Source organism: Prunus avium, chromosome 6 (assembly GCF_965620075.1).
Source record: "Prunus avium chromosome 6, drPruAviu1.hap1.1, whole genome shotgun sequence".
In the NCBI taxonomy this organism is placed as follows: domain Eukaryota; kingdom Viridiplantae; phylum Streptophyta; class Magnoliopsida; order Rosales; family Rosaceae; genus Prunus; species Prunus avium.
Genome location: NC_142289.1, coordinates 6,028,575 through 6,041,005, shown reverse-complemented (window position 1 = coordinate 6,041,005; position 12,431 = coordinate 6,028,575). Strand labels below are relative to the sequence as shown.

Below are 12,431 nucleotides of genomic sequence, written 5' to 3'. Positions count from 1 at the left end.
TTGATCAGTTAGGATCTAATGGGCTAAAGCCAGGTGGGTTTTGACAATGTACTTGACTTGTGTCAACGTCATATATCAATGAAAGTCCAGGCGTTTAACATGCAGTAGAGAACCCTAGCCAGTAGAATTCAGACACGTCTCTGCGGTTGCTATATGATTGGCCCTAGTTGATCAGTATGTTGTTGGCCACTGGAATCTGCTTTGAGATGTTCCATCCATGGTGGAACAAAGGCTGTGATTAATTGGACCCCGTTTGTTGATTGAATAAGATAATTTAGAAATACCGAGTGGCAGCAGGTACCAGATTACATTCTCAGTTATCGTTTGGTCCATGGCTCTTATCCGTCAAAGTAGACATGTTTTGTCACTTAATTAGATTTTGTTTAGATATGTCCCGGAGCACTGATCATTAAATTACATATATCATGTTTGTGTGGATGATCTCACGGCCACTACTTAATCAACTTTTAAGCCTACACATATGACCAGGTAGAAAACATTCATTGAACACTCCGCAATAATCTTTTATGTATTTTGTTTTTCTTTTCCTTTTTTCTTCTTCCTTAAAAGGCCGCCTATAACAGTTTCGGTAAAGCATTTTGTTCTCATGCTTAGTATAAGAGTTTTGTTAATTGTTTAATCACCCCGGGGGGTGGGGGGGAGAGAGAAATACTACCATGTTAAGAGTTAATTGACACCATATTAAAAATCTCATATGTACGGGAAAAGATAGGTGATCGAAACTTGGAGTCAAATTTGCATAAAATTGGATTTTGTTGTTTCTAAGTTTGCCCATGTCAAGTTGCTCTTCAATCATTTGATTCTTCCAACAACACGAAAGAGAAAGACTAGTATTCTATCATATGAGTCAGAAAACACTTTGTTTTGAAATTTCAACTCAGTCCCTCTAAAGGTTCATTAAGTTTATCCTTGTTTAGAAGGGTTCTAAAGGAGTTTGGTCCTGGTTGTTGTACCTTTTCCTTTTGTCTTCTTTCCTGGTTTAAAAGCAGTTTATTTTCCCAAACAGAACAAACCAAGATTGTTGAGTTGAGACTTGAGAGACAGATATTATTAAAGGCAAATTAAGTAAACAAACACTGATTTTTCACGTTTTTAACACCAGGTGTTACGATTCCTTTGGTCAAACGAAATGGGCGGCTCTACGTATAATTGGGATAGAAAATCCTATTCATCAACTTAAATAGTTAAAGTGAAAACTGGCTGCAAAAATCATATGGCACGTGGGCGATATGCATTTGTTCATCTCTTTTCTTTGTAATGAACCCTTTTTCCTTTTCTTTTTTCATTTTTTCATTTTTTCATTTTTTCATTTTTTCATTTTTTCATTTTTTCATTTTTTCTTCTTTTGGGGGTGAAAATGAACACTTTTGAATATAAGCCAAGTTAATGACAGGGGTGTGATGGTAATTCTCTTTACGGACAGAGTTGTTAAGCTGAGAAATTGTGTTTCTCGTTTAGTCTTGGAATCAAAATATTTTCCACAAGTTTCTGTACAAATGTTAAATCTTGTCTTTAATGCGTTCTCAAGTGGTGGTTATGAGTTCAAAAACTCATAGTATCCGTGTGTGTGAGTTTTCCGTCCTTATAAATTCCCAAAGAAAATTTGCTTTGAGAATCTGAGCATGAATCCCAATTCCCAAATATATTGGCAGTTTGGCACATGACTCGCTGAGCATTACAAGCTGCTCTAAATATTTGCCACAATCTTTACAAGACATAGGAATAAACAAAATATATAGATCATATATCCCACACTCCAACATTAATCTCCGAGATTAAACAATGTCTTTTTGCTGCACCACTGTAACACCCACTCATCATCCATGTGTCCACCCCTTTTCTTGGCACGTCATCATTTCCCCCCAACACGCACCCTTATACAATTCAACTAATATCAACCAAAGAAAGTAGGAGGAGAAGGAAAATTCTACGAACCCAACCTCATCTCCGCCCTCTATATAAACACCCCACCACACCCACCACTTCACTCACCACCACAACCTCACAACTTCACAACTTCACAACTCAACAGAATTAATCCCCAAATTTCAAAATGCCTTCCTCTGATTCCTCTGTAACTATAATTTCAAAATGCTCAATTTATCCAAACACGAAATCCACAATCAAATCCCTCAAGCTCTCCGTCTCTGATCTTCCCATGCTCTCTTGTCAATACATCCAGAAAGGCGTCCTCCTCAGCTCCTCGCCCTTCCACATCGCCGACCTTATCGCCTCTCTCAAACACTCCCTCTCTCTCGCCCTCTCCCATTTCCCCGCCCTCGCCGGCCGCTTTGTGACCGACGCCCAAGGATACGTCCACATCGTTTGCAACGACGCCGGCGTCGATTTCATCCAAGCCAAAGCCAAGCACCTCTCCGTCGACGTCCTTTTGCCGCCCAACGAGGACGTTCCGCATTACTTCAGGGAGTTTTTTGCGTTCGACCGGACCTTGAGCTACTCCGGCCACTCCAGACCCTTGGCTGCAATCCAAGTCACCGAGCTCGCCGACGGCATCTTCATCGGTTGCACTGTTAACCACTCTGTTACCGACGGAACTTCCTTCTGGCACTTTTTTAACACTTTTGCTGAGATTTGCAAAGGCGCCAAGAAAATCTCAAAATCTCCCGATTTCTCGCGCGACAACATCTTTAACTCGCCGGCGGTGCTCCAGTTGCCCGACGGCGGCCCTAAGGCCACCTTCTCCGGAAACGAGCCGTTACGAGAGCGAATCTTCCATTTCACCAGAGAATCGATTCTCAAACTAAAAAACAAAGCCAATAACAGTCCTCTGATTAATGGTAACGGTAACTGTAACGGCAATGGTAACGGGCTTTTGGAATCGGCCGAGATTTTCGGGAAGCAATGCAACGACACCTGGAAAATCGTTTCTCGTTGTAAAGGCGCGAAAACTGCGGAGATTTCGTCGTTTCAGTCACTGAGCGCGCAGCTCTGGCGTTCCGTGACACGTGTTAGGAATCTACCAGATTCTAAAACGACGACGTTTCGGATGGCTGTGAACTGCCGCCACCGGCTCGAGCCGAAGCTGAGCCCACACTATTTCGGGAACGCAATACAAAGCATCCCAACCGTTGCTTCCGCAGGCGAGCTGTTGTCTCGAGATCTGAGCTGGTGCGCTGGTCTGCTCCGCAAGAACGTTGCCGCGCACGACAACGCCACGGTGCGCCGCGGCGTGGAGGATTGGGAGAGCGCCCCAAGGCTTTTCCCGCTAGGAAATTTCGACGGCGCAATGATCACGATGGGGAGCTCGCCGAGATTCCCAATGTACGACAATGATTTTGGATGGGGCCGACCCTTGGCCGTACGGAGCGGCAGGGCAAACAAATTTGACGGCAAGATTTCGGCGTTTCCGGGGAGAGAAGGGAACGGGAGCGTTGATCTGGAGGTGGTTTTGGCTCCGGAGACGATGGCGGGGCTCGAGTCCGATATGGAGTTCATGCAGTACGTATCGGCGGTTGTGTAAACGGTTGCTTAGTCGGCGATATGGTTTAAATTACCGTTAATCCGTTATGGTGGCTTGGACTTTGGTCAAAACGTTGTCATGGGTATGTGAAATTGATTTGGACGGTTGTGATGAGACTTGAAACAACGACGTTTTGGCTACTAGTGTGTGGTTTGTACTATATTAGGATTAGGATTTTATATTAGTATTGTTATTGTATAATATTATTATGATTATATATAAATATCTGGTTAATCACTTTCCACGTGACGGAATTTCCGAATTTCTTTATCAGATAAATCCAAGACGTGTTGGTTTTTTTTTTTCTAATTCCTGTTTGGAGTGATTAGGCATTCTGTAATCCTGTTTTCGTTTTTTTGGAAATGGGTTGACGCTAAAAATCTGGTTCAATAGAAATTGGGCCGAAATAGACCGCTCCTAATTTTGACTAGAGCACAATTTAAAACTTGAGAAATTCTGCAGAGACAAAAGAGGTCATTGAAGTGATATACACTGGTGTGATGTCTACAGCTCTACCCTCTCCATGTGCTGAGGTCAATAATCACCCCCCCATTAATTACAAGTTTCAATCAAAAGATCTTAACTTAAAACTTTACATAATGTTGAGGAGAAAAACTTGCCCTTCCTGTTTGTGGCAAATAACAAGCCAACTTTGATCAATCAATATCTTATCTTACAACTTACATATTGTCTTCATATATAATATCTTGTGGAATTTCGATAACAAAATCGAAAGCAGCGTGTACTTTCCAAACATGAGAATGTTAAACTCGTTGCTTAACTTTGATTTCACTAAACGAAAGCAACCTAAATGAGATTCTTAGCACAAAACAAGTATGTGAAGTAGATAGTTTTATATTAAATTTTCAAATATGAACATAAGCAGGCTTAGGTTAGGTCCTATGCAAGTGTTTCTCGTGATGGAGACAATCATATCCCAAGGACCCCTCAACCCGACCGAGAGTCAGAATGATCTAAACCTCGACCATTCATTCATTCAAAATCTCAAATGCGATTTTTTGTGTGTGTGTGTGGTACGTTCATGGGGAGGGCAGCAGACAGCAGTGATAAAGCTTAGAAAAGCTGCACTACTTTTTAAGTGATGCGCCAACTGCAGCAGGTGTACCTTTGTACATGTGTTTCGCAAAATGCTCCTAGCCGTCTAAATGCACCTGAGATTCTTACACTTTTCACAATTACTGGGTTTGGTTTTCACTCTTTCGACAAGTAATGGATTTGGTTTGTAAGTTAATGATGTAAACTGTTTTAAAGATCTATCAAATCAAACATACTGCACCAACCCACCTCATAGTTTTGCATCTAAACAAGAAGCTAAGAATTATGCTAGCATCATTCGCCCATGCGTTTGTGAGTGACTAAGCTGTGGATGCACTGACTGCTCAGAGTCACCCAAACGTGCCTTGCCGACTTATACTAGCATCGGTCGATGTTGCCTAAAAAGCTTCATCTCCTAGGCAATTGACCCCTTGAGAACGACCCCAAACATCAAAATCCAACCCCATATGCCATATCATATGTGACTGCTTGGTGGTATAGGGGATGCACCGGGATGACTTTTCCATGTGTGGTCCATGGCCCTTCCTGCCTACAGACTACCAATACAAAAACAATGCGTTACTGCTTTATATTAGACCTACTCATTCGTTAGCATGTGAACCAATTAATGAACAACAGAGCTTTTTCATCCCTACAATACTCTCTCACTGGTCCTGAAGTGCCCAATCTATGAGTTAAGGAGATGAGGCACTCAGGTACATGTAAAATGCATGGAAACAGTGGCCTTACTTACACTCGAACTTACTCTCAGCCAATTAACATCTAAGTAGTTTTCGCGAGAAAATGAGGCACTTGCACAGCACGTTAGATACACAAAACGTGCACGGATTTCACATCGCCTGTCGATTGAGTATAGATTACAAACGTCACAGTAAGACGTGACGATAACGGGCTAAGAATGCAGTTTTGTGTATATACAAGTTTGCAAGGGTCAGTTGAGCAACACAATTGACTTTACTTGATCGTCCAATATATACAACAAATGAGTTACAATTGATCACAAGTGCAATCCAACAAACTTCTTTTGAAGCCCAAAACAAAGTCTACAACAACCAGTTACCTGTGCTAAACGCAGTAGGATCTGAATCATCACCTGTACTTAATTTCTGGTGGGGATGGTGGAAAAATGCGCTTCATGAACCATTGCAAAGGTCTGAGAAACTGTGCTCGCTTCTTCCTCCAAAACCAAATGGCAGCATTGTATTGTTCATTTCGTATTACTCGCGTGGCTGCCTTCCAATCGTACTTTTCCATTTCTTCACGTGCTGCTTTGCCGATTGTTTCCCTTAGTTCCTTGTTCTCCAACAGGGGCTGCAATTTTCTTAAGCAGTCATCAACATCCCCATAATCATAGAGAAAGCCAGTTTTCCCCTCCTGGTCTGCTGGAATTATATCTGGGATTCCACCAGCTCGAGCTCCTACCACCGGGATACCTGAAGACATAGCCTCCAAAACAACAAGCCCAAGTGTCTCTGATTCTGAAGGCATCACGAATACGTCCCCACTGGCATATGCCTGAGAGAGCTCTTCACCTCCTAACATACCTGTAAATACTGCGGGCATGCCAGAGAACAGTTTTTCTAGGTCCTCCCTGCCAAGTAAAAGCCACACAATTGATTGAGATAATATGCTGCTACATAATTTTTGTATGAGCTTTTTTAATCCTAAGAATTCTAGACGTTCATCATGTGGCAGAGTAATACCTGTACGGTCCATCTCCAATAAAAGCAATGCGTGCTTCTGGAAGCCTATCCATGACACTGTTAAACCAAAATTATTTATATGTTAAAGGCCGCAAGTTATGCAAAAGCATGGTACATATCAGAGGAGAATACAAGAAGATATGACAACATCCAAGTTTAGGCTTAGCTTGAATGTTCCACATAGCAAGAAATACGTCAATTGTCTAATTGGTTGTATAAATCTGACTTGATATATAATGAACTTTTGAGGTCACTTTAATGTTGTAAAATGAAAAGCAACAGGTAAAAACAAACATAAAAGAAGGTTTCCAAAATGATTATTTAGGGGAAAAAAAGGTTTCCAAAATGAAAGACTTTTCAAGTGCTTTGATATACCCTTGGTTGGGTTAAAAGCTATACATTACTACCTTTTCAATCGAAAGAAATGACTCCCATTGATTTCTAATTTGTAAGAGAGAAGCACACTACCTTTTCAGAAAATCCAAACTCTTCTCCACTCCAAGTCTTCCAACATGAACAATTAAAGGTTTCTCAGGTTCACCATTGCTGTTCAGGACAACGACTTATATGAATTAAGAAAATTTCCAACTCCATGGGAAAAAGAGAGACAAATTGACAAATAGAGGTACTACCTCAGTCTTAAACGCATTTCATGAGAACGGAAGCGAGGATGGAAGCTTTCAGAATCCACACCCTTATTCCAAAGACGGATTGTATTAGCTGCAGATAAGCAATACAGAAAAGGAGGTTAGTTTAAAACTGAGCTGGATGGACACAATTTTTTCTATTTAGTTAACAATTTCATCAAAGGAAATCTAGGATGGAGACATGAAATGAGACTGCTATATTCACCTGCTGCCACCCCAGCTTCTAGGAGATCCTTACTGATTGCAGCTGATGGAACTAGCGTGAGATCAGCAGCTCTGTGCAGAAATTCTGATAAGACAAAGTACAATGTCAACAATATGCTCTTGTCTACATGTTACTATAACAGGCTGTAAAGGAAAGGTAACATACTTATAACCAACCACATAGGTTTCACCAGCCAACTGAAGGTGTATCGTGGGATATATCTGCATAACAAAAGAGAGGAAGCTCAGTGCTAAGCACTCTGGTCATATAATTACTTCTTCCATATGATTTATCAAAATCTGGCATCATATCTGACATAGTATATGCTGATAACTTGGAATAAATCAAAGAATTAAACTCACACGGGCACATGAGTGTGATAAGACATCACTATAGGGACAGATAATAACTTAGCGATAATGAGAGCGCCGAAAACCTACAGGACAATTGGTAAGTGTCAGCCATCTTTCAATTCTTCGTTATTATTTCTTTCTCCATAATAACGAAAATATAATCAATTTACCATCTACCGGGAGAAGAATAAGAAATAAATAAATTCTTACCATAATTCCAGGTGAGGATGCATGAATAATGTCAGGCTTGAACTGAGCAACCTCTGAAATAATTCTAGGACTAAGTGCAAGGGAAAGGGGAACCTTCTGATACCAGGGGCAAGGGAAGCTGAGAAACAAAAGGAAAATAGAGGGAGAAATGAATTAGTAAAATCAATGCTTTGCATACTTTTAGTCTACTATTCTTTTAGAAGTTAGATCACTGTGTATCTTACCTTCGGGATCCAATCAATTTTGCTCCATAAAATTCGTCAGGCACTCCCTCATGTGTTGTCACAACCATCACCTATACCATGTATCAGTAAGCAAATATGTCAATTGTTATGCAAAGGAATCTTGGAATTTAAAGAAAACTTTATAACCTTAAAGTTTAAATAAGCCAACTTGACTGCCAATTTAGCCAGGAAGTTCATTCTCACTAATGCAGGTTCAATTAAGGACATCCATAGTCAATATAGACAATTTTACCTCATCCCCCATTTCACGCAAGTATCTAATGAAATTCTGGAACCGATTTTTATAACCTGACACATATCTGCAAGAAAAACAGAACAAGGAAATACTTTCAATATGCAACCCTTTCTATTTCATATCAGAATCATGCAACCCGTTGATAGTGAACTATTAGATGATTGGCAACCAAGCAATCTATAATATCACAACTGAAGCCCAAAAAATACAGGATGCCTCGTACATGACAGCACATTAACGACAAGCTGCCGGAAGATGTAACAGAATTGGTTGTTGAAAAAGCTTAATTCTCAACACATAAATACTAGGAAACCACATAATAAACTCAGGACAACAGCATTCAGGGTCATAGCAGCTAAATAAGCCTTAACTTGCCAGCAGTAACAGGTAACACCCTCGACTTCACCCAATAAGTGGACAGAGATAAAGCTAAAATCAAGATCCCACTTATGACGGCCAAATGTTAACCAACAAATATTGACCCAATAAAACAAAACTTAAAAGCTAAGCGACAAAACTAGCCAATACTCATTAAAAAAACGATCCCAAGAACGCCAAATGCCATGCCAGAATGGAAAAACCACCAAGCCAGATAGCAACTAGCGTAGCACACTAGATTACTTTACCACTGAGATGGAAAGAGCCATTAAATCATTAGGCACACCATAAATCAAAGCTGAGCTAAACCTACCAGCTAAAACAGCAGCAAAAGTCATGGTCTTAACACTTCATTCGGCGTCAATTAAAAACAAAATAACCAAATTTTAGCTTAAGCTACTAGCTGATGTATAATCTTCAAAGGAAACACAAATGTCATATAGCTAAACCGATACCATCATAATCATTTCATCAAACGCAATATTAGTTGTAGCTAAACCAGATTAGATCCAAACCCAGAGTCAATGACACTACCTAAAGACACAAACTTCACTTAGAAAAGCTTAAAAACATAAACGTCCATAGCTAAGGCAACTTTTTAAAGCATTTTAATAAGATGGGTATCTCAAAATTGAAGATGTAGTGAAGCTAAACCATAAAGTTTAACTTCCCAAAAAAATAATTTATACAAAAAGAGTCATAGTAGCAAAACAGTGGAGACTCACGCAAAGGGAGAAGGCTCCACAAAGAGGGCAATGCGACGAGGTCTTGAGTTTATCTCTGAATCAACATACGGAGGAGGACCCTCTTCCTCTTCTTCTTGCCCGACCTCTGTAATAGTCATATTGCTGGCTTTAAGCTCAAGTTTTCTACTTTCCCTCAAACCCTTTGGCTTCTCAGAGTAACAAAAGCAAACACCTCGACCGTAAAGGCTACTGGGTTTTGTTCTTGACGAATGGTAGCTTGGGAATCTGAGGAAAGCAGGGGATGGAGAATGAGAAAAGGCAGAGGAAAAAGATGATTGGGTAGCTGTGCAAAAAGAGGGAGGAGAGAGAGAGGGATTTATAGAGAGAGAAGCACAGGTCACCATGATGATTGAGTGTAGCGTAAATTGTAATATAAATTGTATGGAGGTATAACTTGAAGGGGCTTTTGTTAGAAAACTTGAGGGATAAATTCCATGGAATTAAGGAGTATCATAAAAAAAAAGTGGGTGCATGTGGAAGATGGGATGAATTATGTGCAAAGGAATCTAGAAGACCTTGAAGGACTTTGGCAATGGATATTCTTTCATGGTGGTATCAAATGGAAGCTCTCTCAGTATATGCCCCTATTCCGTATTGGCTTGATATGTTGAGAACTTGAGTTGAATCTTTCTTCTTCCTTTCTAATTTCTCACACTCTTCTCTGTGGTCAATTTCTTGCATGCCTATCTTTTCGGTTGCACAATTGGACAAGCAAAAAATAATAATAATAATAAAGAAGAAAAAATCTTTACACAAATCAATTTTTAGGAGAAAATTGAGCTTGGAAAAAAGGACCCATAATTTAACGGGCATCTGTGGCATGAGCATTATTTTACAATTTTGTGTGGTTGTATATTGGATTAGCTTTGTTTTTATTTTTTGGGTCTGAATATTGGATTAGCTATTTTGTCAGTCAAACTGTAAAACATTGCTTAGATTTCATATCCATCAAGCATCTCATCTTCTCCATTTTAAGTAGTAGCATAGTACCAAACAAAAAGGGGCCCCACCAATATTCCTTACTAATTTTTTACTTTTGACAACTAGGTGAAAACTTGGAGTGTAAATTTGGATTTACTGATATGCATTACATTCTGAAATCTCAAATGCAAAATCCTCATTTGTCTCTGTTTGGCATGCATACCCAATTATCCAACGTGCACTTGTTCTGCTCGTACTTTTATACAACTGGAATTTTCATGACGTTTTGGCAGCTGCTCTGTCCCTCCACACTGCTCATTTGCTTCAATGATTCATTCTAGAGTCTGAAATATGACTTCTTTTAGAACAATCTAATCGAATATTTTAATAAGAAAATGTAGCGTAGGCTGTTTATGCGCACAAGGTCATTCTGAATCATAGATGATATAACAACAACAAAAATAGTTTAATATTGTTATTTTCTTAATGTCGATATGTCATAGTTCTAACCCTTGTGTTAATCCCTTAATTCTATTGTTCAATGTGTAATGAATGGAAGCCTTACAAAATATCCAGAGTATCATAACATATTCGTTTGAATATCCCTTTATTGTTGATTCGATTTCTCAAGTGGCACCCAAATAACGTTGAACTAATCCAACTTCAAAACAAGTATTATCTTAATTTTTTAAGCGGTCTTAGTCATGATTACAAATTTGATACGTATGGAGATATGCTGGTAGATATTAAATTAGGAGATCATAACACAATCAAACAAGTTGCTTGAAAGCAACTTCAAACTGAGTTTGGGGTTTTGTCTGTTTGGCAAGGCTTTCCCATTTAGGTGAAGAAAACAAAACTTGGGATAGCATGAGAGTCGTAAGAAATATGCTTGGTAACAAATTACATGTTGCATTCTGTCCTCTGCAGAAATGAACTTGAAAACACTTGTGGATGAAGTGCATGGCTCCAAACTAGTGGTTAGCCTGTTAAATCTGTTGTATAGTTTAAGATTTTGTCTGCTTATTGCTGTTATTTTAGGATTAAAAACACAAGCATTTACTAGAAATACAAAAATGTGAGTGGAAGTTTAAGTTCTCAGAGCCAGAAAGAAGGAAAATGGAGATGAGCTTGGAGCCCATCAAACTATGGCCCTCTGAAATCGAATGTGATGTACTTCTGAAAAAACATTAAAATGTTTAAAGATTAGCCCAACTTAGATGGAAGTCAGGCCCATGTCCATGACCCTACTGTTGTATGTTTTTTTTCATAAGTATACAAGCAATGTTTGGGGAGGAGGGAATCGAAACCTTAAAGTGTTGTATGTTTGCAATTATGAATCTTTTGGCAACTTGATGTTAAGTCTACTTAGTTGTGGTCCACCAAGGTATCTATTGTTATGATTTGTGGATCGAATACAATTGTTTTAGGTTAAAAAATAAAGAGATTGTCTCGAAAGGGTTAGTTAAGTGATATTTCTTTCTAAGTTGTATCGATATCTTTTGAGATAAAGCTTCATACTTGAATGTGTCCATAGATTTCGACAGAAAAAATAAAGAATGTGTCCATAGACCTGAGTTGGAGATAACATGACATCTGTACAATTCACGCGGCCAAGAGGACCTAGGCCCCTACCCCTATGATATCAGCAGCATCTTAATAATCAATCTTTGAACAGAGAACCTCAGACCAATCTCCTTTCTTCCATAATGCAATGACTGCCAAGGCTAGAAATAAAAAGTGACATATATTCCAACAGGTCATGATTCAAAGAAGATAAGTTTGAACCCAAAACGTGAAATGTTGATTTCATACAAGAATGAAGAATTCATGGAGGAAACATTAGTGGAAGACCCACATTAGCAGGAAAAGATCTCCGCATAGACTATTTATATATAGTACAGAAAAAAACAAGAGTGAGTTCTTGACTGAATATGCAAAATCCACATTTATTGGGAACTGGGAAGCCTTTTTCTTGTCACCCCCAGTCAAAAGAACCACTGCAGCAAACATTTTCTGCGACACAGGAATTTTCTCTCTCTGCCAAAGAGGTTAAAAAAGAGGAGAAAAGAAAGTAAAAGTTCCCTCATATTCACGCCAAACCCAAATCTATGCTCCTCTCTCTCTCTCTCTCTCTCAAAAATTCAAACAGATTCTCTTTATCTCTCTCTCCACAATTCTGCAATTCTGATGGACAACTGTAGGAAAA

At 39.3% G+C, this 12,431-nt stretch overlaps 2 protein-coding genes across 2 annotated transcripts; one reads left to right on the top strand and one right to left on the bottom strand.

The window, feature by feature from the left end:
* Positions 1 to 1,940: 1,940 nt before the first annotated feature.
* LOC110757312 (HXXXD-type acyl-transferase family protein) lies at positions 1,941 to 3,739 on the top strand. Its single transcript, XM_021958890.2, has one exon. The coding sequence runs from the start codon at positions 2,075 to 2,077 to the stop codon at positions 3,500 to 3,502; it is 1,428 nt and encodes a 475-aa protein (XP_021814582.2). The 5' UTR covers positions 1,941 to 2,074; the 3' UTR covers positions 3,503 to 3,739.
* A 1,775-nt stretch (positions 3,740 to 5,514) lies between these two features.
* Positions 5,515 to 9,937, bottom strand: SQD2 (sulfoquinovosyldiacylglycerol 2). Its single transcript, XM_021958891.2, has 11 exons — positions 9,281 to 9,937; positions 8,175 to 8,241; positions 7,922 to 7,992; positions 7,698 to 7,815; positions 7,497 to 7,570; positions 7,300 to 7,355; positions 7,135 to 7,218; positions 6,915 to 7,002; positions 6,751 to 6,828; positions 6,283 to 6,339; positions 5,515 to 6,170 (listed from the first exon to the last, which is right to left on the bottom strand). The coding sequence occupies exons 1-11, from the start codon at positions 9,643 to 9,645 to the stop codon at positions 5,669 to 5,671; spliced, it is 1,560 nt and encodes a 519-aa protein (XP_021814583.2). The 5' UTR covers positions 9,646 to 9,937; the 3' UTR covers positions 5,515 to 5,668.
* Between the last annotated feature and the right edge of the window lie 2,494 nt (positions 9,938 to 12,431).